The sequence below is a fragment of the Haliaeetus leucocephalus genome, unplaced genomic scaffold (genome assembly GCF_000737465.1).
Source record: "Haliaeetus leucocephalus isolate CR32 unplaced genomic scaffold, Haliaeetus_leucocephalus-4.0 Scaffold450, whole genome shotgun sequence".
NCBI classification, from domain to species: domain Eukaryota; kingdom Metazoa; phylum Chordata; class Aves; order Accipitriformes; family Accipitridae; genus Haliaeetus; species Haliaeetus leucocephalus.
In genome coordinates, this window is record NW_010972886.1 from 18,306,324 (window position 1) to 18,331,843 (window position 25,520).

Genomic DNA, 25,520 nt, shown 5'->3' on the forward strand with positions numbered 1-25,520 from the left:
CGTTTTTATGCCGAGTTATGCGTTCGGCTGGCGGCAGCTGTACGAAAAGGGCTGTTTAATAAACCGCAAAGCCGCAGAAAGCGAACTCTGAACTCGAGCAGGCGTTACGGCCTTGCCGCCACATCGTTCTCCTCACCCAGGTGTCCAAACCCACCCGCCCTCTCCCCGAGTCTGCCAGGGGCTGCCCCGGCTCCCCTCCGCCACAGAACCGGGGGGCCAGGGAGCGAGCCCCCCTCACGCACCCGCCTCCCCTGAGCCCGGCCCCGCGAGGTTTCTCCTCGGGAAAACGCCTCGTTTGTGTGGAGATGGGGGGGGCGGGGGGGCTGCCGCCCCTGCGCGCTGCCCTCAGCCCCCGCCTTCCGCCGCCGCGCCGGAAGTGAGCGGGGCGGGGCGGGCGGTCGTTCCCTCGCTCCCCGGCCGTTCCCCGGTGTGTCGTCACGGCGCGCCGCTGGGTGAGCGCCGGGGGCCGGGCGCGCAGCTGAGGGCGGCGGCGGGGCGCGAAGCAGCCCAGCGCCGGCCATGGCGCCGCCGCCGCCGCAGAAGGAGATCGTCTACAACAAGCTGCTGCCCTACGGGGAGCGCCTGGAGGCCGAGGCCGCCCGCTTCCTCGCGCAGATCAAAGACAACCTGGCCCGGGCCGTGCAGCTCCAGGAGCTGTGGCCCGGCGGGCTCTTCTGGACCAGGAAGCTCTCGACGTGAGTGCCCGGCGGGGCTCTCCCCCCCTGCCCCGGGGCCGCTGCGGCTCCGTCCGCGCCGGGGCGGCGGGGGCGGCGCGCCCGGGGTTAAGGCGCCTCGGAGCGGGGCCTGCGGGCTATAGGGCTGTAGAGGGTGCGGAGCCGGGGCGCCGGGCTTGTCCCTTCCTCGCGGGGCCGCCCCGGGGCCGATGGGGCTGTTGGGGAAGCGCGGCGGAAGGCAGGCTCGCTGCATAACGGTTCCTCCCCGCGATGCTTCGTCAGAGGCGAGCGGGTGCCGACTGCCCCGTGCCCGCCTCCCCCCCCCGCCGCCCCCCGGCTCGCCTGAGGCTCGGGCGGCGCAGCCGAGGCAGGACTGCGGGCCAGCGGCGAGGCCTCAGCGCGGGTCTTTCACAAGGCCCGTGGGTGCTTCGACGTAGGAAACGGGGACAAAGGTGGCTTCGTCTCCGAGAGCGTGCCTGTGGTCTCTGAAACTTCCAGACTTTTACGAGTCAAGCTCTTGTGGGGTTGATCGCTGCTTGGTTTGTTTGATTTTTTTTTTTCCAAATGCGTACTTGGCCACCTGTTTCACCTCTTACCTTTTTAAGCAAGCTGCGTGAGACGCCGTCTCCGTGTAACTTCTGCTGTAGGAACATGAAGTCTTTCCCAAGACGGGCTGGTTGTTAGTTTAGCGCTAGCAGGATTACATTCTGGCTTAATGCTGTGTAAACACCGTTGGTGCCCTTGATAGCTTGCCCGTACTGTGGCACGGTGTAGTTTACGCTGATGTTGGCTCTGCTGTGTGTGCTGGCAAGGCGCTTTTAATACAGATGAAAACACGGTCATTTCACAGATAGCACCGAGTAGAATGTAGGTTTCTCTTTGTGAATTTTACAAAGCGTACTTAACCCTCTTTTCTTTTGGACACTCTGACACTGGAAATGGCATCGTATGACAATGACTCCTGTAGCTTCAGTCAGTAAATCTTACCTCTGTGGGTATTTAAAATGTTGTTTTTTCTGAATGCTCCATGTGCCTTCATAAATGGTGTTTCCTGTGTGCTAGAAATGATGAAATTATGTGCGTTTTGTACAATTTTGAGATCTTCACTTGCAATCTTCCTCCCTACCTAAGTAATTTTTTTAATATTAATTGGGAATCTAATATATGTGGCAGTCAAATCCCTTTGATAGTGTGTATTGAAATCTGTCTTTATATTTGCCAAGAGATGTTCTTAGATAGAATTACACTGATGGTTGCAAAATTACTCACATGTTTGTGTTTTGTGACAGTTTGAACCTGTTTGGAACCAGTTTAAAACTATTTCCCTTCCCCCCCCCCCCCCCCCAGCCATCTCCTAGCTCATACTGGTTTCAGTGGTACCTGTTGCCCTTGTACTGGTGGTAGAACTTCCTATACTAATCAAGTTGAAAGAAAACGTAGCAGTTCTTACTACAAGAAAGATCAGCATTGGGTGAATAGGCTGAATGTGGCACATGAGTGCTTTGAAAACGTGCAGGGTTGTATCAGAATCACCCTGTTACTCACTCTGTAAATTACAATTACTGTTACCAGTTTAGGCTTCAGGGCAGTGAATTTAGCTTATTGACAACTGTTGCTATGCTACTTTATGAATCACAGAAAGGTGAGGAGGCTCTAATTTGTGGTTTTCCACCTACTCTTTGAAGTTTGAATTTAGTGTGTGTGTTTGTAACTTGTCTCTGATGCCTGTTAGTCCCAAGATTTCTCTGTAGCATCTTTTATGCAGTAAGACTGCATATGTTTGGATGTAGGCAGGGAAGGAAGCAGTGGGCTTGCTTTAAAAATAAGCTGGTGTATTGAACACGAGAGATGTTTTGCTTCTTAGTATAACTTGACAAGTTACTTCTGCGAGATGAAATACATTAATAAAAGTTTAGGCCTAGATGAAACACTTCCAACCATATGGTGTTCTGATGTCGTATCTAAGTCAAATTATAGGATAATGACAATAAAATAAAAATTTTGCTGTCTTTTCATAGTGGGTGATTCATCTCTAGATCAACTTACTACCTTTTTCCCTACTGGCCAGCTATAATAAACAGTACATTTGTTTGATGAAAAAAAAATGCCCAGAATCTTCATAATGGTATGATCACTGCTTAGCTTTGTTGCAAATGTCTGAATCGTAAAAGCCAGTATTGTCACAGTATTCTGTGAAATAATGTATAATTCAGAACTGTGGCTGACATGTCTTTAATCTGTTTCTTGTACAGATACAAATGTTCATTCAAACATTGTAATATGTACATACATATAACTGAGTAAAGGGAAAAAATTGCATGCAGATTATATACTTGTATAGTTACACCTCCTCAGGTACTTGCAACTTTATACAACTTGTATAAACCCTGCAGAGTGTGAAGAATGAACGTGAAACTCAAATCTTTTTGTGAATTAAAAATTTGAGTATCGGTTGCTATTTCATGATGACAGCTGAACCTGAGATCTTGTATTTCTTACACTCCCAACAGCTGAAAACATGACTTGCACAGTTACGTTAAGAGTAGCTGTTTCAGCTGTCTGATGTCATGAACTGAGGTAGGGGGCAAAAAAGAGCAAAACTGGAGTTTATCAGATATAATGTCTGTAAGCTGATTTGCATAATTGTTTTATGCATAATTTTCAGTGATGCGAACTGGTTCTTTAGTTGGGATGCATGTGTGGAGTGTGGCGAGAGAACTTTCTCTCTTGTGAAGACAGAAATAGTGCAGTTACTGATGTAACTTATGACTTACTGGGACTTCTTAGGCAAGTAAAACTGCTTGCCTCAAAGATTGGCATTTAAATCTGTGATCATTACCGCAAGATTCCTCCAACTTTGGCTAGTAAAATCTGTATCTTATAAAATGCTAATCTGGTTGTGAAAGCAGAAGACTGAATCTCAGTTGTGTAACTTGCTACAGTGTGTGTGTGGTGGTGGGGAGGAGGGGAAAGCATGTTGCATCAAAATAATTTGCTTAAATGGACTTGCGTCATACTCCCGTATGGTCTTTAGGTCAAAAATAGGCTGCTGTTTCAATTTTTCTATCTTTCATGTGTTGCATATAAACTTTGTGTATAGATTTTTTTGTTTAATTTTTTTTTTTTAAGAACATAGCCTGTAAATAAGCATATTGGTATAACATGAACATTTAGTAGTTACTGTACATGTGGTTGGCTCTGCAGCCTGGAAAACCCACAAATGTCTGTCTGTGCTTTCTACTTCAGTAGGCAAGGGTAGAGTTTTTGGAGCTGAGGGACACAGTTTCTCTTCCTGACAATGCTATTTTATGTGTTTGTCAGGTATAGGCTTATTACAAAATGACATTTAACTGTCTTGCTGTAAGGTGTGGCAAAAGCGCAGCTCAACTGTTTTGAATTAGAATGACAGGACACAAAGTTACAGGGGGGATGAAAATATCTTAGTGGGACTTTTTTCTGAAGTGTTGTAATCCCTATTGTATGTAAATCTTGTTTTATGTCTATTTCCCTCTCATCTTTATCAGGTATAAGCTTTCTATCTAGATGCATAAGGGATGTGTGTGTATACTGTATACATGTACATGTTATTTAAAGAGTCTTGTTAAGCATGATTAATTGTTTTTCATATCGTCAAAAACTGAGTTTTAGACCAATCATAACCCTGTTCTGTGTGTTAGAAAATGAAAATAGATAGCTAGGAATTTAGCAGCGTGCTCTATTCAGCTTCAGAAGTGAAGGCAATTTTTAACTGTAGCAGAGCAGCCAACTTTCTAGGGCAATTTAGGAAGTCCACTTGATATGATAGTGCATTTCCTAAAAATAGGTCTATTGTAATTGTGGAGTGAGGGATTGGATACCTAATAATTTTAGAATAGGGAATTGGCTTTTGGTTCTAATTTTTTTTTTGTAATCTCCAGAGACCCTGTACACTGTACAGAAAGGATGGCACCATGAACAGAATTTTCACTTCCTAATTGTGTTTTTTAGGGTGGGTGGGTTGGTTTTGTTGCTTTTTTTTTCTCTCCATGTAGCTGAACTCCAAATCAGGACCCAGTGGACCAGCACAATGAAGGATGATTTATTTATCCTTTTTGTAGTTGACTGGTAGAGGCTGAGAGCTCATAAAACCTTTGATGGTTTTCTTAAAGGAGGCATCAAAAGGGCAGCAGCATTAAGATTTCAAGAAACATCTCAATGTAGCATTACCTGCCTTCATATAAGAAGTCTTATTTTTTGTTTTGCAGTAATTTAGTTCTGGAATTATTTTTTTTCCCCCCAATAACCCAATTAATAATTTTTTTTTTTTTAATCCTGATGAGCCACCATTTATGTGATGAACGTGTATCTGTGTGATTAACCCCTAGGCATCCTTCAGGATTCATGAAGTTCTGCCTATATTCTTTTATTTAGTAATGATGATACTTCATCCTTTGTGAGGGGATATTCTGAAAATCAATATTGCAGTTCCCTTCTGTTAGATTTTGCTCATTTAATCTTGAGGAAAAGGTGATTAGCCCCTTTCTAGAAGTAATTATTTTCTGTCATTGTCTTAATGCACAGCTGGATTAAGGCAAATAATTGATGGTTTTAAAATCTGCCTCCCCCACCTACATAAAGAAGCTGTAAATATGGGAGCAATTTGGCATCTAGTTCTGCTTCTTGGGCATAGTGACATCTTTGTGTTCAGTATGTTTCTGTATACTTTACTCCTTCTGTTTCTTTCTTAATTAAATGGCATTTTGTATAATAGAACTGCTGTTAGCAAATGTCAAGAAAGGTAACCAGCCAAACATTTTATTTTCAGTTATATATAGCGACACTGACAGATTAACTGAATTTCTTGTGAATCTAGTGTTTCTTTGTAGTTAAAATGTATTTTTCAGGCTTCTGCAATTTCTTTTTTTTTAATCATACATGAAGAAATTCACATTGGGTTATTCCCATGCAGTATGTGAGCAATGTATGCTTTTAGAAGGTGAAATATTGCAATCAAAATAAGTATGATTAAGTTATATATTTCTGTTAGCCCTTACAAAATCAAGTGTCACTTTTTTTTTTCTGAGGATTCTTTCTTCATGTCCATTTTATGCATGTGAAAAGTGTAGGTGTTCAGCTGTCGATGGTGTAATTCTATAGGTAGATGGTGTTTCTGGCCAATCCAGATCATTTAGGTTCCTGTGATAGAGTGGGTTATCCTGTATTTTGTTTGTTCCCTTCCGTCTTTGAAATAAGTAAAACATGTTGAAATAAGCATTAGTGAAAATACTGCCCATCAAATGTTAAAATCTCCCCTTGAAATCAATGGCAGAAGGAAAAGGGAAGTGTAAAGAAGTGCTGTAGTGTTGGTTGGTTTTTTCTTTTTTTTTCTAAAAACTGCTGATGATCCGTTTGCCGGAGCCCTGCAGCTGTTCCACTGTCTCTTCAAAGGAAACTGGAGGAAGAAGGTTGGGGAAAAAATCTTGTGAGGGAAGAGCAAGGGATCTTGGTATATGTATATTTAAGGAAACTAACTCCTTCTGGTAAGATTACTAGCTATGGGTGATCCTGAAAGAGATAATTTTGTTTTAAATTGAGGAACAGGGATGTAGAGAGGTAGGAAAAAAAAGTATTCAAGCAGTTGAGTCCAAATCCCGTGCTCTGTGTCACTGTGTGAAGTGTGCTTTGTGTAAGCATGCTTTATTAAGGGATCTGAATTTTAGTTCTCAAGGAGTCAGTTCTCCTACTGGCAGTTCTGCAAGGAATAAAAGCTTGCAGAGGAGCATGAAACATTTGAAACTAAACCAGATATAATATTAAACTAAACTCCTCAATATTGCAGAATTTCAGAAACCAAATTCAGGAATTAGGACAGTTTGTTTTGATTGTTAGATCAATAGCTGCTAATGTTTGCCCCTTTAAAATTACCTAGCCTCTATTTCTTTCAAGTAGGAGTTCTTCAGAGATGTTTCCTTCCTAATCTTTTCACGTGGTGGTTCCAGTGTAAGATTCTGCAATGTGTGCTGCCCTGCGTACCAGATAAGCAGTGCAAGATCTGACATTTGTCTCATTACCAGAAAAAGCCTTGATGCTCCGCTGGTTTATATTTAGCAACAAATCAATCCAACCTCTACTAAATCTTAAACAAAAACAACAAATAGGCTTTTCAAAAAATTGTTTTATAGGGTTTCATATCTTGTATGCTTTGTCTGCTACTTGGAGGAGAGCATGTTAGTAAGGTTTTTTATGAATCTTTAAGAATAGTTGGAGCAGTAATTACAAGGAAAGTGTACTTCCCAGGTGAGCAGTAATTTATAGTTGTGCGACATGTAAAATGCTGCACTAGAACCTTATATAGGTTTTGCTGGTGCAAATTACCGTTTGAAACTTTAAATGTATTCTTGTGTTCAATCTAAACTTGGAAATAGCAAGCACTTCTTCCAGAGTTAGTCCTAATGGATCTATACTTTCTTAAGATTGTAAATATAAGGGATAGAAGTGGGACACACCACCAGCAAAGCTCAGTGGCTAAATCAGTTGTTCAGCCTTACGGAAGCTATCAGATTTGGACTTTACATGATACTTGGTTTTGGTTTTGGTTTGGTTTGTTGGGTTTTTTTGGGGGGGTGGGGGGATGGGGTGGGGGGGGTTGGCTTCTGAATTGTGTCCTGGTTCCTTCTTAAAGTGTCCTAGCTGCAAAGGATAGAGTATAATAAGGCTGCTTGTGACAGTTGTGGTTTTGGATTTTTTTCTGAGAGAGATAAATACATGGGGATATGGAAATACTAAATTTTATAGCTAGTACATTTTAAGTTGAGGTGAAAGAATATGATCCCTGGTTTTGTGGTATCTGGTGTGAGCATGAAGTTACGGTATTTGTAGAATCTTAGAAGACTGTAAATTTTATTCGGTCATTCTTTTTCTTTCTGTAGTTAGTTTCAGTTGTCAGTCTTCCTTTGCTATATGTCTTCAGGTTCTTATTTGTTGGACTTGTGAACCAGGTTTTAGTTTTGTTTCATTAAACAGCAAGTCAGAGTCTGGCTTGGGTCTCAGACAAAATGGAAATGTGTTAAAAATTTTGCTGATTCATCCTGTGTTTTGTTTGTAGATACATCCGATTATATGGGAGAAAATTTAGCAGAGAAGATCATGTGCTTTTTATCAAATTGTTGTATGAGCTGGTAACAATTCCAAAACTGGAGATCAGCATGATGCAAGGATTTGCACGCCTGTTGATAAACCTGTTAAAGTACGTACAGATTTCTGCTGACTACTGAAACTTTCATCTCTAAGTAGTTGATCACTTCACTTGCTTAATGTTGTTAGATACTTTAATGTAATAATATGTTCTATTACGTGTTAGTTCACTTAATCTCCCCTCTGCAGTTGATGTTGGTTAAAGAGTTCTCATTACGCAAACACCTTGCCCCTTCCAGAGCTTTAGGATTGGTATTGAAAGTGAAAGAACATCAGGGTTTTTTCTCCTATTAGGAAAAGAAAACATCTCAGAGAGCCAAGTGTTAAGGTTGACTCTCCGACAGGGAGAAGATGAAGACTCTCTCATAATTTGATAATGTTTATTTCACTTAGGCTTTTCCTGAAGATCTTGACAGCTTCTGTTTGTGCAGAACTGCTGCAAGCGGCTAGCTTTTTTTTTGCCTGACCTTCCTGCAGTTTGTGCCAAATGCTGATGATAAGCATAATTCAGAGCAGTGATCTGGGATATTCTGGTGTGCTGTGTGTCAGTGTGAATGTTTAATCTTAATGTGCTCATTGGTTTTTTTGGTTTTTTCTTCTTTTCTATTAGGAAGAAAGAACTGCTTTCCAGGGATGATTTAGAGTTACCATGGAGACCACTTTATGAAATGCTGGAAAGGATATTATACTCCAAAACAGAACATCTTGGATTAAATTGGTTTCCAAAGTAAGTTTGCATTTTCAAACATTTGATAGACTATAAGTACGTGTAATGCTGGCAAGTACGTTGTAATTTGCTTTAATATCTGGAATTTGATACACAGTAAATATTTTGCTTATATTTTCATGAAGTATATTTCAGTAATTGCATGCAAGACTGTACGAAGTCATGTATACCCTTCTGTCAATGAATTGTTTGTTATGGTGTTCCTCTCTTTATGAATGTGATTGAGTTCATTTCCAAATATGCAGGAACAGGGGTCTTCATCAACTTATTTTAGGATGATAGCCCACAGGTTAGCAGATATAATGTTAAATTTTAAATGATATTCAGGTCAAATGTCTGCTGTTCAGTTATATAACACAATAAGGGTTTGGGAAAATAAAAATGGTACTGTTCTAAAATATATGTACTGTAAGCATTCTCAGTATCTGTAATCTAGGTGCAGATCTGTATGCATACAACGAAAAGTGATATGCCCTCTACCGGAAATACATATATGTGTCTGTATATATATATTTTCTAAGTGATGATATGATATGGGCAAATCAATTTTTTTCCAAGTTAAGAATTTTAGAAATGTTCTACTGATTTTAAAAATGAAAACTTGTTTTCTTCGCTTTCTCTGCGCTGCCAATCCCTCCTCATCTGTCAAATTTGCAAAATTCCCATTTTCCTGGTAAATCCAATTAGAGAAGGTCCTGCTTTATAAATTACAGATTATAAAAGGTATTACATGGATAACACATTATGTTTATGTGAAGTTTCAATTGAAACAAACAAAGAATTGCAGGTAAAAATACTTAATTGGCTTTATTAAAAAACAAAAAAATTCTGTCCAGGGATACTGAAGTACTACCACTGATTCCTTTTACTGAGTGGAAGATCGTGTTGCTGATAAGTGACATGAACGGAAAATACATGTAGCCTTGTAACTTGTTACACGGTGTTTCCTGCTGAATTTCTGTCATGGCTATGTAGGTGGAAAAATAATTTTGCTAAACTGCATTATTTTGCTAATTGTAGATAATACTTGTGAGTGAAAATCCAAAAGAGCGGAGCCTTTTTTAGTTGGTTTATGCATACGCGTATGCCAGCACCTGCTGCAACTGTATACTTTGCTCTGTGGGGCTGTTGTCTAGTCACTTTTCATTTATTGTGTGAGAAACTTGTGTAGTGGGGAGGGACTTTTCCGAGAGGGAAGAGGAGGTTAAGCTGGGAGGAAGATATCAATTGTGATGGTCTGTCTGAAGTGTTTAGCTTTTATTAACTGTATTAGATATCAGATGCTCCATCTTAATATGCAGTGCGATTTGTTCTCATACGGTGTTTTTTCTTTTTTTTTTAACAGCAATTTTGAGGGGTGTCTTTTTGGTGGAAGTCGAGATATTTTTAAAAGCTGAGTTGATTTATAGCTGTTAAATTTAACTACTGTTTTAATTTTTTTTTTTTTTTTTACATTCAGTTCATATCGACCAGGCTTGTCTTCACCTAAAACATTTGTGCTTAATGTATTACATAGGTGGTAAGAATGACTTTTTGTTTTGTTCAGCTCTGGCCGATGTGTAATCTTCTGCATGTTCTGTTAGATTGTAGCACTTGTCACACAGGTGTAATTTTCTGCATAAATAATTGTATTGGAAAACCAGTGTTAACATTACACCACTGTTTGAGAATGTCGCACTGTATGTAAACCTTTCTAATTGGGGAACAAGATAGCGTGTGTGAAGTGGCTGATAAAGTGGCTACATGCTAACTAATTTAACCAGCATATATATTTCAAGGGTTAAATGAAAGGTAGATTTTACATTTGAGTAATTGCTGTGTCTTAGTATGGGCAAAATCAGTATTGGTGTAGGAGTGCATGTTACCAAGTGAGTGTACCTTACTATTAAAAACAATGAAATCATGGAAAGTGCTTTAGCAGTGAGGTAATAGGTTCTGGAAAATACACCCAGCAACAACCTTGTAGCTGTGAAGTGTGAAACAAAGTTTCTGTATTGGAACAGTTTATTGTGAATTTTTGCAGTGAAAACTGTATCAGGAGTTTTGGTGTATATATAAATTCAGAAAACTGGTATAAGTAGAAGTGGAATTGCAGTGGGTTTTGCTTTGTTTGGGTTTTTTTAGGAGGAAATTTTTAATTGTACTAATCCAATGAGAGATCAATATTTGGCTCACCGAAGTTAGAAATTCAGTAAAATAATTTGTGAAACTGTAGCTGGTTGCTCTTTTCATTGTCTTATTTTAAGCTCTTGTAATCTAGTGTCTACTGCAGGGCTAGAATTTCACTTAAGGCCTGAATCTGTCCTGAAAAACTGAAAATTGTGATTTCACTGCTTTTTGATAATGTAAGAGTCAGCAGTGTCAGTTTATATGTTTGTTGTTTTAACTGAAACATGTTTCTCTTTGAAAACGCAGGCAAAAAACCCCCGATTAACAAATTAATATGGTCATGTCCTTTCCAAAAGAAGAAAATAATCACGTAGTGCCAAAATGATGACTAGTGATAGGGGTTAATAATAATAAGCTAATAATGCCTCAGGTAATAAGGAGGAACTAAAAGCAAAGAAAACTGAATGGGATGAGAAATTTTCCTCATCTCCTTAAATACACTGTTGTTTCAGTAATTAATAGGAGATACCTTCCAGTGTAAGTGGCTTCATTATCTCTCTGTGACAAAGGTTTTAAAAACCTTATCCAGATGGTCAGCATTAAATACCTGAGCAAGGACAGGAGTACAAACTGCAGTAGGCTAATCCAGTCTGGCGTGGTTTATGTGTATAGTTGTTTGCTGTTGTGCTCTATTAATCCATGGCTAGGTTTAGTGATAGAGTAGCATATGAAAATTTGTGAGTGTGATAGCTGTAGATATTTTTCAGCAATTCCGCAGTAACAGGTATGCAGAAAGTCTAGCCAAAAGTGGAACAGAAGCCACTGCTAAGAAGTTTGAGTTGGTTCAAAGTGATGATGAAAACAGTAACCAGCAGTCTCTTGTTCTCCCCCAGGTGTGTTGTCCTGTCCTTTTCTAACTAGTAGTCATCAAATGGGAATCTTACAAGATGTCTTCTGTAATTAGTCTGTAGTTTTAACTGTGTCTTAGATGGAAGTTTCTGTATGTACAAAATTGTCTGCTGCTGTTTTTTTCTTTCTAGCTTCCATTCTAAGATTGCGATCAGAAGGGGACATCCCTTCCAGTCTTTCTGCTTTGCTCTTTTCCACTAACAAATGCTGAGATCTGACTGAAAACTTGTGAATTTGAAAGACTTGTTGATATCTGGCATCTGTGTTTCTTAAAATTCCTCTGTCCTTCAGGTTCTCTTTAGCAATAGTTCACTTCAGTGGAGTGTGATAGTATGGGGGTAGCTTTTTTTTGTCACACAAACATTTTTCATGTTAATCTTTAATGCTCTTACGGAAAGTTGCTGGTTCATGCTTTATTTATCTACTCTTGGAAAAACTGTTATCTATTTGTTAACTCTTTCAAGAACAGTATTCACTTTAATCCAGAATCTTTTAGAGCTTCTTGCAGAGTTTGATATTGGTTTTGTTTAATGAATGGTTGGCCATTCCTCTTCAAATTTTAGAAGCTGTCAGTGAGGTCAAAATTTTCATTCTGGGAGAGGTCATGGATTTACTTTGTCACTGTGGCATAAAGTGCACAGAATTTTGCATCTTCTAGAGTGCTGCTTGAACTGAAATACTGTTATGAGGGCTGGGTGGGCTTTTGTTGGCTTGTGGTGAATGTTGAGGTGTTGAAGGGAAGTAGTGGTTTATCCATTTTATATTTCTCCTGGCTTGTATGGGATCAGTTTATTTTGTGTAGGACTAGAGAGAGTGTATGTGCATGCTCAGTATTTGTGTGTCTCAATTGACCTAAACTGATCTTTGGTAAAATTCTAAAGATGATACATTTGTGTCATCTTTTTCTGATGAAAATAGCATTTCTGTATGTTAGTTTTTGATGATGAACTAAAGGATGCAATTTTTCTATTAAGAGTACAGAATGTATGTCTAAAAGCTGTAGGAAGTTCTTGTGCCAGAACTTTTTTTTTTTAATTCAGGGAATGTTTTTTTTGGTAGAAGTGCAATTTAGTCTTGAGCTCGTCTTGTAATAAACAGAAGATTTGAAAACATGACAGTTTACTACCTTTATGGTTCCATTGATCAATATCTTTCTCTCCTCCCCCTTCCTTTTATTCTTTGAGTTTATTCTGAGGTTTAGTCATTTTTAAGTGATTTGATGGCATCCTGTGACAATTCGTGTTAAAATGATTTCTCAAGTAAGTTTTCTTGCTATGGATAAAAACGCTTTTAAAATCAGCTGTTAATTGTGAGGGAAGCTAATGAAATAACCATTGATTTGCAGATAGTTCACTTCTCTTTCTTAGAACCACTGGACAAAAAACAAAACCAGATCGAAAAGGACAGATAAGGTGTTTGGAGTCTAATAATAAAAACTTTCTGAAGCCTGTTGCCTTTATGTGTCTTACAAATATTTATGAAGTCCATAAAACCATTTTTTCTGTTTGTGTTTTCAACTTCCCCAAGAAGTTACCTTGCTTTGCTGGTTGTTCATGGATAAAATGCAGGGTATTACTTACAAGAAATAATAATAATTCTACTCTTCACTTAAATGCACTAAATACTAGAGTAGTGTATGAAAAGTAGAACCAGGAGTTCAGCAGAACAATTTTAATCGTTATGATTAGGTCTGTGTAGAAGGCAATTAGCTACTGCATGTTCACAGAAGACATCTAATTGCATCAACGTTATCTTAAGCTCTTCAGGGAAGAATCAGCAAACGGCTGTTTTATTTTATGCTGTCATTGAAATTTGGTAATATACTATCCATAATTTTTCCTTTCTTGTTTCAGTTCTGTAGAAAGTGTTCTGAAAACACTTGTGAAGAGCTGCAGACCGTAAGTGTTTGTTGTTTTGTTTTGCGTTTTTTAAGCCTGTATCTTTAATATTACTTTAAGAGGGGGAAGAAAAGTGTTTAAAACAAACAAACAAAAAAAAAAAAACAAAAAACAACAAAACCCACCCTACTAGTTGTTCCTTGGCTGATGTTGTCCCAACTTGTTTAAGGAGTTTGGGGTGGAGGGTAGAGACTTTTCTCTTTTACTACATTATGAATGATCAATACCTCAGGTTCATAGGCTGCTTAAAATGAGAACAATGACAGGCATATTCTCTGTTATAATATTTAAACTAAGTGTAAGGTTGTTTGGTGTGGTTTTTTTTTTTTTCTTGGGGTTTTTTTTGGTTTTTTTGTTTTTGTTTTTTAACAGCCTTGGTTGAAAATCTGTTAATGGTTAAGCCAGGGTATCATTAGATAAGGCCACCATTGCTTTTGCTCTTTTGTGCTGTTATGTTCACTGGGAATGTGTGTGCCTGAACCAGTTTTGCTCTCTGCATTAATTGACTTTTTTAGCAGCTTAGATACTGCAAGGATGCAGAGAAGAGACTTGTTCTCTTTTTTTTTTACGGTTCATATGGCCATTTGTAGTTATCTGCTTTCAAGGGAGCAGCTGTTTCACGTACTGATGTTACTCCATTGAGCGTTCCTATAGGAGATGCTGTTCTAAACACATATATTTAGTATGAGGAACATAAGGATAAAACAACCTTACAACCTATATTCTCCCAAATATATATGGTTTCGTGGCTAAATAAAACCCCTTAGTTTTCAGTGTTGATTTTTCTGGTATCTGTTCTGAATATGAAAGTCACTGAAGCAGAGTGTTTTAAAAATGAAAATGTGATATTTGTCTCTTGAAAATTCTGACTTAAGGTTGGGACACTGATAACATTACTTACAATTGGCCCCATATCAACTGCAATAATTATGTTGTATAAACAGTTGTATCTGGTATGCATTTTAAATATTGCATTGCATGGATATTTAGTTTCTTTTAAAATAAATTAAATAACCAGCATTCTTGTAATGTTCCAATAAATGTTCCTCATGCCTTAAGTAATCTTTTTTTACATTGCATTGAATGTGAACAGTAGGTGTTTGATTTTGACCAACCTTCACATTGAAATGGTTTTGTGTTGTACAGAATCTTTTGTGGTTCAACAAGACAAGAATCTTCTTACATTTGTGGTCTTAAAATGAGGCACCATGATGTCCTTGATCTTAACTCTGTTTTGTGAAGGTTAAGTGGAGTTGAGGACTGCCTGTCTGTTGCTCCCGTACACGGTCTTACTGTAAAACTAAGATTTATGACAAATTAGTAGTTTTAAATATGTTTAAAAGAGACCCAAAATTTAAAGCCAAGTCTGTATATGTTCAATCGTTTCCTTCTTTTCAGATATTTTCCAGAAGATGCCACTGCGGAGATGCTAGATGAATGGAGGCCTTTAATGTGTCCATTTGATGTTACCATGCAAAAGGCTATTACCTACTTTGAACTCTTTCTACCTACTACCCTTCCTCCTGAACTTCACCAGAAAGGTTTCAAGTAAGTGTAATTCAATGTCTGTTGCTATAGTGTTCTGTTGCAAATGCAGGTGATTCTTTTACAGGATGACTTGAAGTCAACCACCAAAATGAGTGGTAGCTCTTAATGGCATTTTTGAAAGGAGTTCAAGACAAGAATTCTGTCAGCATTCTTCTTTTGTAAAAGTAACCTCAGGGAATCTTAGTACCTATTTTCTAATGAGTTCTCCCTTCTCTAGAGTGAAGCACATGGTATACAGCAAAGCAAACTAATTGTATTACATGCACTTTAATTCTGAAGGAATGGTCTGACAAGTGAAAATCATTAACCATAGCCCAGCTTTAAGTCCTACCTTCTATTTAATTTAGGGTAGCTTCTGGTAAGTCCTTCATGTAGGTTATAGTACAGCTGTTACTACAAATATGGGATTGTGAGAGGTAGAGGTCTTCAATTCACTGTCAAGATGTGGAAATATGAGATGGTCTGAAGACTGCTATAGGAAATGAGTTTGAGAATTAAAGGAGAAACATTTGCAGGATAGGACAGTATCTGGATCATCTTTAAGGTAGAACTAATGAACTTTGAAACATAAGCCAGTGATGTTTAGCGCATGTAGAGATTACTTAGGCTAGTTAGGTTAAAAGTGTATTTGTGCTATAGGATTAGTGAAAACTTCAAGGAAGGGAGTGAATATCGTTTATAAAGGTGAATTTAAGTAAGGGACTGGTATGGAGGGTTTGCATATTTGGCTTCAGATGAATTCAGAATAAATGCTAATGATGCTTGTAACAATCGCTCAGTAGGGACAAATTTTAGATTTTAAGGTAGATAGAAATGAAGTAATGATTTATTGTCATCTGGTTTACCTGTGTTGGGATGGCGATATGTAATGAAATAGCGAAGCTGAAGTAGATAAGGAAACTCCTGGTGAAACACTTGTGTGAAAGGGGGGGGTGTCAGAAAAGAGTAAGAGGAGAGGTAAAAGAAGCAAAGACTGAAACTTGGGATCAGAGTTGGGGGTGGGGGTGATGCTGTGGCAGGCACAGTGATACAAGCATGTCCATGTTGATGATCCCTGTTCTTGTTGAGGGGCAGGTGAGTTCTTGTGACCACCTGGTGAAATGAGGGATAAATATCCAATGAGAGAGTTGCTTTCACAACATTAAAATTATTTTGATTCTGTTCTCTTGCAGGCTTTGGTTTGATGAATTTATAGGCCTTTGGGTGTCAGTTCAAAATCTTCCCCAGTGGGAAGGGGTAAGTATTTACTTTTCACCTACACTAGAATAAGTCCATTTAAATATTCCTATCATGTGCTTGCAAGGCATCAAAGTCAAACAGTGATACAATGGATTTTTTTTCATTCTGCTTTAACTAGTACAAGAAAGCAGGGACAATAATTTCATGATTGTTAGCAAGCAATTACTGGCTGAATAAATGAGACTGCACTTGTGCTTGGTGAACGTTGTTTAATGGCTAGCTCAGGCAGCTTTTCTTTCCAGCCTTGGGAAGGCTGGCATTTTCCAGACTGCCTGCTAATCCTTACAATGATGGTAAGTGCTATTGTGATTTCTATAAATTATAATTCTGTAAAGTCCCATCTCTTATATCTTAACACATTTCTCATGGTCCCTAATTTTGAGTAGTAATGCTTTGCCTTGACTTCAGTGAGTTGTCATCTTTGTTTTAGATACAGTAAAGAATCTGAACTCCTCTTGGCCAAAAATACCATTGGGCTGTATTTTTCAAGGAAAATAGTCTACCATGTACCTGTCTGCCTTTTTTGTGTGTCTCATATGACTAGATCCAAACTTGGGAAATAAAATCTCATCCTTGAGACAACACCACCAGCAGAGTAGGTGCTATTGTTGTCAGCTGACCTGTGCCTTGGCTTTACTGCAGTGAAACTTGGCATATTACCAGATTTTTTCCATACTCAGTATGAAGATAAGCTCATTGACCATCTGGCTCCTTTCACTAATCTCCTGCCTATATATACAAGGAAGACTTCTCAGTGTCTTTGGAGAAAGCTGATTTCCAAAACACCGCTGAATGCTACCTTTGTAGCACATTCTGTTTCTGGCAATTTCTTTGTTAAAAGGCTTGTGTGTAGGTTTTTCTGGTTTGAGTTACATTTCATCACAAATAAAGGAAGGCAGTCTTTGTTCCAACAGTTGGCAATTGTCCAGATTTGAACAGGGGTGACTGCCAAAGTTTTATTTGAGATTGTCTATAGACACTTCTGCATCTTTCTGATGGCTATCCAAAAAATGACAATTCTGTCTACTCTTTCTGACAGAAAGATGAGAGCCTGTACTTTAGTATCATGGTTTGGTTTGTTTCTGTCAAATGGTCTAACAGATAATCGTGAACACTCTTTCGTAAGTTATCTCTGATATTTTTTTCCCTCTTCCACTGCATTTTGACAGTTTGCTTGGAAGGCCCAAACAATTTCATTTTTTCCCCAAAAGTTTCACTTCTTGTTTTCTTTGCTGTCTTGTCCGCTTCTTAAGGGCAGGCTTGTTCACTTCATCAGGCTTGGATGCAGATGATTAGACATATGGGTTCTGACTATGCAATCCAATTTAAGCCTCTGTATGCTGCAAGCTTTTTCTCAGCTTGCTTTGGCAGGAATTAGACTTGCTGTGTGAAGGGGAGCTATAGAATCAATTGCATTTGTGCATGTTAAGGGTTTTTTCAGTGGGTATTTCCTGGTATCAAACAAAAAAGCTAGATCATTTAAGAAAATGTAACACTTGTCTTCAGGCTGTGTCAGCTGTGACTGTCCTGAATTGAATTTGTGTTTTTTTTCCAAAGCTATTGTGTCCTTCAGAGTGAGAGGTGAACTGTTCTTCTGTGAACACCTGTCTCTGAATTAGACAGGATTATTTAAGGCCCTTCCTTTTGGCTTTGCCATAGCTTCAAGGTACTGACAGAAGCATCAAGGCTCTTGGAGACCTGATAGGTATTTCCCTATTTGGGCAAGCTCATAAAAGCAGTGTTGGTGGATTATGTACTTTCTCACAATCAGGATATGAGAGTGAGGCTTCATCTCCTTTTTTGTTTAGTCCTGATAACTCTCTTTCCTGAGGACATCTTTCCGTTCCCTTTTGGACTCATGACACTGTCTTCTGGCGATGGAGTGTCTTAATTTGTCATAGATAGTCACATACTGTCATCCCATCTGACAGCTAATGCCTGTGACCTTCACAAGCCACAGATGTGTATAAACCAAAGCTTATGAATGTGACAGCCATCAGCACAGGCAAGTGCGCTTTAAGTAGGATGGATCCTGCAGAAGCTGAATAGTCCTTCAAGATGTGTTGGTTGAATTTTCTTCAGTGTCTATATATAGATGCTATTTTAGGCCAATATCCACATTCAGCTCACATGAGAGCTCTCTACTGGTGAGGAAGGAAGCACCATGAGATAAATTGACAATCATAAGCACTTGTTAAGCTGCTCCAGCTTGGAGTTATGGTGGAATGTGTATCTGGCGTGTCACTTTCTGGTCAAAGTTATCAAGAACCAGGATGATGCATTGGCAGCCGAAGTGGATAGAGCAGGGCCCTTTCCATTGCCAGAAACTGGTTTGGTTTTGGATACCTGCTTATTCTCCTCCCAAGCCTCCTATCTTCTGTAGAGTCTATCTCTCATTCTTGCATAGATGAGGATTCCAAATATGTGTGTTGGTTGGGTCTCATTCTTCAGAATGTTCCTTAGGACATTTTCCAGTAACCAATCCAAAGAGTCCTCTATGCAAAGGCTATGAAAGTAGATAGCAGGTTTCTGTTAGAGAAGTCGATGAAATCACCAGACTAGAGCCTGTTCTGTTATGAGATTTTTTGCTTTGCCTAAGCTGTGTTGTGGGAAATTTCTCTTCTGTCACCTGGAGTTTGTTCCAAACCTTCGCTGCAGAGATGAATAGTCTGCTATGCCCAGTTGATAAAATGGTGGTAGCGTTTGAAGAATTCTGAAGCTTAGTACAGGTGTCTTTCTGTAAGCGACTACCAGGAATCTTCTGGTCTCTGGAAGCTGTTCAAAAAGGGGAAAAAGCTCAAAGCTGCTCAAAAAGGGTAAAGATATTTCTTAGCAAAAGCTAAAGTCTTTGATGACATATAGCTCAAGTATAAGTTTGTTTGTTGTTCATCTACTGTTCTTCAGAGTTGTTATAACAATAAATGGTTGAGAATTAAAATGATAGTGAATGCATTCTGCCTTTCATTTTAATTCACAGAGCATGGGGAAAGGGAGAGTGTAACTTGTAAAAGTACTACTAGTATGTCTTTATATTTTAAAGAAAATTTGAAGAGATAGGGGTGTATATTCTGACAGGCTGCCTCTCCTAGAACTTGGATCACAATTACCTGCTTTGTAAGTGCTCAGACGAGTAACGAGTTGGACTCCTGAAGGTAGGAATTCAGATGCATTAGGCAATGCGGTATTGGTAGCTTCTGGTAGAGTAAAATCTCCCTTTACACAAGTGTTTTAGTGCCATGGGTAGCTTTTATCTTGCATCGGTAAAGTAGATTGAGAGGTTTGTGCATCTTTATAATACATTCTAATGAATATTTCCTTCTTTTATGGTTGTTTTCAGCATCTAGTAAATCTTTTTGCTCGCTTGGCCACTGACAACATCGGGTACATAGACTGGGATCCATATGTACCAAAGGTAATATTTTTCATTTTATGAAATTATTTTGTTTACTTTGAGGTAAGTCTTCAGTGTTACTATGCTAAGAATAATTCATATTCCCTGTATGGGTCTTATACTGCAGTGGCCCAGTTTTTCAAATTAGGTGCATTCATTTGAAGACATAAGGTTAGCTTTGAAAATTTGAGCCATCATTTTGTAACAGACAGATTTGGAAGTTGTTACTGTTATCACCTGACTCAAAATGAAACCAAAGCAACAACATACCTTACTATACAAGTATTGTCTGATTGTATAACTAATCCCATGTTCTTGTGGAAATAGCCTTAATGATATTCTTTTGATAAATAGTATATATGACCTTTGAATCTTTCAGTCTATGGATTTTTTAAAAGATGTTCATGGCAGTTACGTTGTTCAAAAAAAATGAAACCACCAAATGCCTTTTGATTAGAAAATTAATTTATGTCAGTTTAAATAAATAAATTTAATTAATAAATTAATTTATTAATTTATGTCAATGCTTTTTTCTTTTTTCAGATTTTTACCAGAATTTTGAGGAGTTTAAACCTTCCGGTGGGAAGCAATCAAGTGGTTGTTCCAAGATTCTTAACAAATGCTTATGATGTAGGACATGCAGTAATGTGGATCACAGCCATGATGGTTAGTAACTTTTTCATAAAATGAAACAAAAACCAATGCAGAGCTTTTAAGCAAGTATGTATTTAAAAATAATGTTTGTTCTGTTTAGCTCACTGCAGAAGCATGTTTTTAGGCTATCTTTTGCCCAAGGTTTGTTTTAAAGTACATTGTTTCACTGTCAGTTTAGAATGTGGATGGCAAGGTTTATTTCACAGCTGCTGTCTGTGGCGTTCTGGAAATGAACAGCCAGCTCTAAGTGCCTCTGTGGATACACACTTGGGACCTGCTGAACATTGAATCACTCTTTTAGGGTGAACCTCATCAGATCAGATGGAGAGAACTTGCTACTTAGTGCTGAGCTGAGGGTGGGGAAGGGAAGGAATTTGCAGATGTGATTTGATGCTTTGAGGTATTGCTGTGGTAAGGGAGAGCACTCACTTGTACCTTGTACTACTGTGTTACCTGTTCATTTTAACTTTCTCAGCGTAATAAACTTCTGTCGTTTATTTTTTACAGGGTGGACCAAGTAAACTAGTGCAGAAGCACTTGTCTGGATTGTTCAATAGCATTGCCTCTTTTTACCATCCTTCAAATAATGGGCGGTGGCTGGTGAGTTTTTTGCATGTCAAGACAATAACTTTGGCTGTAATTTCAACAGTCAAACCTGTCAAATCAAACATAGATAGATAGATACACTATGCGCTCCAACAGCCAGATTGTCTGTTGGTGGTACAATATTTTGAGGCTTTAATCTTCAAGATACGTGATTGTACTGTCATTCAAATCATACTTTTATTCTGATGTCAGGACCACAGCTAATGGGAGTATTCTTCAAACATCTAACCCAAGTGCAGTTTAGAAGTCCAAAACTAGACATCCAGTTCATATATAGCTAGGAAAAAGAAGTTGGCAATTTAAAGGAGGGTGATACACAGCATCAGTGTTACTTGTGTGACATAGTTTTTGTATTACTGACCCACTGTCTCCAAGTTAGCAAAATCTAGTTTTGATTAACCAAAGCAAAAAAAGATTTTTAATGCATATCTAGTTTGATGAAGCATAACTTTTTGATGGTGTAGCTAGTGGAGTCTTCTGCTAGAGAATGAAGAATCTCCTGTGATAACTGGTAGAAAGTACAGATTAAAATAGCAAGGCTGGTCAAAGCAATGCCAAATGAGCTGACTTGTTCTAGAATAGGATATTTACTTACACATGAATGTGCAGAGAATGCTCTCAAAGATTGCCTAATTACTGGTAGATAATCTTTATTCTTGACTATATCCTTTGTATGTATTTTTCATGATTTTTTTAAATCATAAGGTGTAGTGCTGGCAGCATAATTGCTAATATTTTGGGAACTGAAGTTTAATGACAAATTGTGAACATTGTATTTTAGAGCTCTTCTGAGTGTTTTTTTATTGCAATTGTGTAATTTCAAGGTACTGGCTTGCTAATTGTCTGTTGTACACTTAGCAGCTCAGATTCTGCTACTGCCCAGTAATTGAAGAGCATTTCTTGTATGTTCAACAGAACAAACTGATGAAACTACTTCAAAGGTTACCCAGTGGTGTTGTCAGAAGACTGCATCGTGAGCGCTACAAGAAAATGACTTGGTTAACTCCTGTGCCCGATAGTCATAAACTTACTGATCAGGATGTTACAGACTTTGTAGAATGCATTATTCAACCTGTTCTTCTGGCTATGTTCAGTAAAACTGGAAGCCTGGAGGCTGCCCAAGCCCTGCAGAACCTTGCACTGATGCGTCCTGAATTAGTAATTCCACCTGTACTTGAGAAGTAAGTTCTGCAGAATCACTGCAACTTCCCTGCTCCTGTTCCCAACAAATAAAAACGCAAAGCAGTCATATTAAGTGATAAACAATTTCCTTGTTGCGAATGAATGCTTGCAGTGAGAGAAGCTGCTAATACACACCCCTGAGCAATCATCTGAATCAGGACAGGGAGTGAGGGAGGACTTTGCTTTTTATTTTATTAGTTTTGTTTTAAACACCTGGCAAATGGAATAGTTCTGGGAGCTGTTCATAGCTTGTGCAATATAGGGTAGTCCTCAGGTGGTTTGCCTTTCTGTTAGCATTTTGTATCAGATAGCGGCTGGATCAGTTGACAAAGCAACTTTGTACCCTTTATTCATGAGCCACCCTATGCCTTCTCACTAGCTTTCCATTGGGCGAAATATAAATGATGGTATTGTGTGTTTATGTAGTAATAAGCATAAGTTTTATATTTCTGTTTTGTGTCAGAGTATGTTACGGCTACTGATTGTTTAAAATTACTGTCATTGCTTCTGACTTCATAAGCAAATTCCTAAAGCACGTGCCCATGTAAAATACTTAGTTTGTACTATTACTAATCCCTTGGTGCCTGAAATTCCAAAAGAAAAATGTAACTCCTTCCTGCCCCAATGAAAGGCTTTCTTTCTAGTCCCTATCCATGTTCCCCCTCCTATGCAGTCTTTTGTACTTTAACAACTTGTATTGTAAAAACAGTGGAGAAATGAGTTTGCTTGAAGAGCCCTTCCTGACTTCCATACCTTAGTGACTCAACTGTTTGTAAAAACTTGATAAATCTGCTCTTACATGAAAACATTTCAAGTAACAGTTCTAAGAAGGACAGCAATGGATGCCCGTATTGGGTATGACTACTATTTTGGTTTTGAGAGCAGACTGAATGTCTGCTCAGTAGTTCAAACTATCACTGGTATGTTTTCCTTGGCTGCAGTTCTGAATTCATGTTGTTGAGTAGATGTAGGTCCTTTGTGCTTCAAATGACATAGGACGGGGTAGCACTATGACTCTCATTTGAACTGTAGGTTGTTGATAACAGTAGGAAGTGTTATGCAGTTTGCTAAAAAGTACTTAGTGTAAAAAAAGGTTTAAAAATCACAGTAATGTAACAGGTTTTTATAAAAAAAAAGTATGGACTTTAATGTAACATTAAGTAGTATATCCCTTATCTTTTTTAGAGGCAGTCAAGGTAAGATTTCACGCTTGTCACAAGAGCCTTACACTTCTAAGTTCACAGCCTGCATTAGCTTAAAGTTCAAACATGAAAATTATCATAGCTTTGAATCTAGGAGGCAATGCAGTTATTAATTGCTATCCTGCAACTGCTAACATTCTTTAATCCTGAATTTGTTGTGAATAGGACTGATCAAATGAAAGGAACATTTTCTAATAGAGCAACATTAAGTCCATTGCAAAAAGATTAGGAAAAAGATTTTGGAACCATTGATGAGCTTGAATTTTTCTTGCAGAAATTTTGTACCCATTCTGTAGAATATAACATGTGCAATCCACTTTTATTTTCTTTGAAGACTTTAGAAACCTTCTTGTTCCTAATATGACTGCTCTTAAACTTTATAGAACATATCCTGCACTTGAGACATTGACAGAACCTCATCAGCTCACAGCTACTTTAAGCTGTGTAATTGGAGTAGCTCGTAGTCTGGTGTCTGGGGGGAAGTGGTTTCCTGAAGGTCCAACACACATGCTACCTCTACTGATGAGAGCATTGCCTGGGGTGGATCCAAATGACTTCAGCAAATGTATGGTGAGTGTATAAATCTTACCTTTTTTTTAGAAGATAGTTAGCCAACTAGTTCACTCTGAAAGCTTTTTTTTTTTTATATTTGTATGAAAGCAAATAACTCATGTTTCCAGAAGTTCTTAGCCTGATTTTGTTCCTGGACAATTTTATTTGTAAAAAGTTAGTATTACAAGCCTCTAACTTAGGATAATGTTTTTAGCTTGTTGGACGATGTGAAGTGAATCTTTAACTCCATGTTGTTGTAAACATTGTACTGACTTCTTGGGCAGCTCTAAAAAACAAGATAAAAGATGTTCCAAAGCTCCTAGGAAATATTCCTAGTCTTTTAAGATCAACAGGAAGACCCTTATCACTAGGTTTTTATTACATTATGTCCTAAAAGCCCACATCTTCTCAGGAATTCCTATTAATTGACTATTCAAACAATGTAAACATTATAGGGATTTTGTAACTTTAAAGTTCAGGATAAAATGAGTGTTACTTTACTCAGAAAATTGAGGGGATTTTGCACAGTGCTGACTGGTAAGTTTTATATATGAAATCAGGAATAACTATTGAAGTTTTGGGGTGGAAGAATTAGGCTTTGATTTTTTATTTTTTTTTTAATGCAATGATTTGCTTTAGCTCCCATACCTTAATTGCAAAAGCTTTTTAATGTGTAGAATACAATAACACTAAAGAGCTGTTTGCAACTCTCAACAGATTACATTCCAGTTCATTGCAACATTTTCTACTTTGGTGCCTTTAGTAGATTGTTCATCTGTATTGCAAGAAAGAGATGATCTTTCAGAGGTAAGAGTGCTGTGCGGTTATAAAAACAAAACTATAACCTAGTTTTCAATTTAATTTCTAGCAATGTAATAATCTCTTCAGAACTGTAACAGGTTTGCTACTCTTGTATACATAAAACGAGGTTAAGCAAAAATGCAACAAAGAAATGAAGATGTGGATCAGGTTAGCTTCTGGTCAGTGTGGTAGAGCTGACATCAGTGTGCAAATTGGCCATGTGTTCTTAGCATTGCTGCTTAGTGATAAGTTGTTGTAGAGATAATGTTAAATTCAAACAGTTTAATGTTTTTATGTCAAAACTTAGCTGCACAAGACCCCGTGTGGTGTAATTTGACTCTAAGCTTGCCTTGCTGTGCATAGGAGGTTGGACTACGTGGTCTCCAGAGGTCCCTTGCCATCTAAATTTTTGAGTCCAATAAAACAGCAGCTTCATTACTGTTAAATTTTTTGAAACTTCTTGTCACCATAAAACATTATAGTGGCAATAAAAACCTCCCAAACCAATAAAAGCTACAGTGTTGTTGTAAGATATGTATACATCGTTTCTAGTTTAAAACTAGTCCAGCTTAGAGTGAGGTAAAAGGATAACTACTGATTGTCTGGGAGACTGTGGAAGGAATTTGGTCTCCTGTTGTTGAAAACTTTGTATGTGTTAAAAAAACAAAACAAAAACCAACCAACCAACCAACAACAACAAAACCACCACCCCAAAACCAAATCTGTTTGTATTTATTTTTCAAAAACCTAATGCACTCTTTAACTTTCCAGGGCTTTTTCCTCCCACAGGAAGTAATTTCAAAACACTCGCTCCTCTTTAAAGTGTTTCTGCAGTTATGATTCTCTTTTTTCTGA

At 38.3% G+C, this 25,520-nt stretch overlaps 1 protein-coding gene across 2 annotated transcripts in view; it reads left to right on the forward strand.

The window, feature by feature from the left end:
- The first annotated feature begins 492 nt into the window (after window positions 1-492).
- Window positions 493-25,520, forward strand: part of PSME4 (proteasome (prosome, macropain) activator subunit 4) — a 69,111-nt gene continuing 44,083 nt past the window's right edge. For both annotated transcript variants that reach the window (XM_010574877.1, XM_010574878.1), the window contains exons 1-12: window positions 493-695; window positions 7,759-7,899; window positions 8,458-8,574; window positions 13,446-13,490; window positions 14,889-15,038; window positions 16,211-16,274; window positions 19,615-19,689; window positions 20,212-20,334; window positions 20,830-20,922; window positions 21,844-22,109; window positions 23,696-23,882; window positions 24,582-24,671. In XM_010574877.1, coding sequence (XP_010573179.1) covers window positions 520-695; window positions 7,759-7,899; window positions 8,458-8,574; window positions 13,446-13,490; window positions 14,889-15,038; window positions 16,211-16,274; window positions 19,615-19,689; window positions 20,212-20,334; window positions 20,830-20,922; window positions 21,844-22,109; window positions 23,696-23,882; window positions 24,582-24,671 — 1,527 coding nt within the window. In that variant the 5' untranslated portion in view covers window positions 493-519. The remainder of the gene's footprint in view (window positions 696-7,758; window positions 7,900-8,457; window positions 8,575-13,445; window positions 13,491-14,888; window positions 15,039-16,210; window positions 16,275-19,614; window positions 19,690-20,211; window positions 20,335-20,829; window positions 20,923-21,843; window positions 22,110-23,695; window positions 23,883-24,581; window positions 24,672-25,520) is intronic.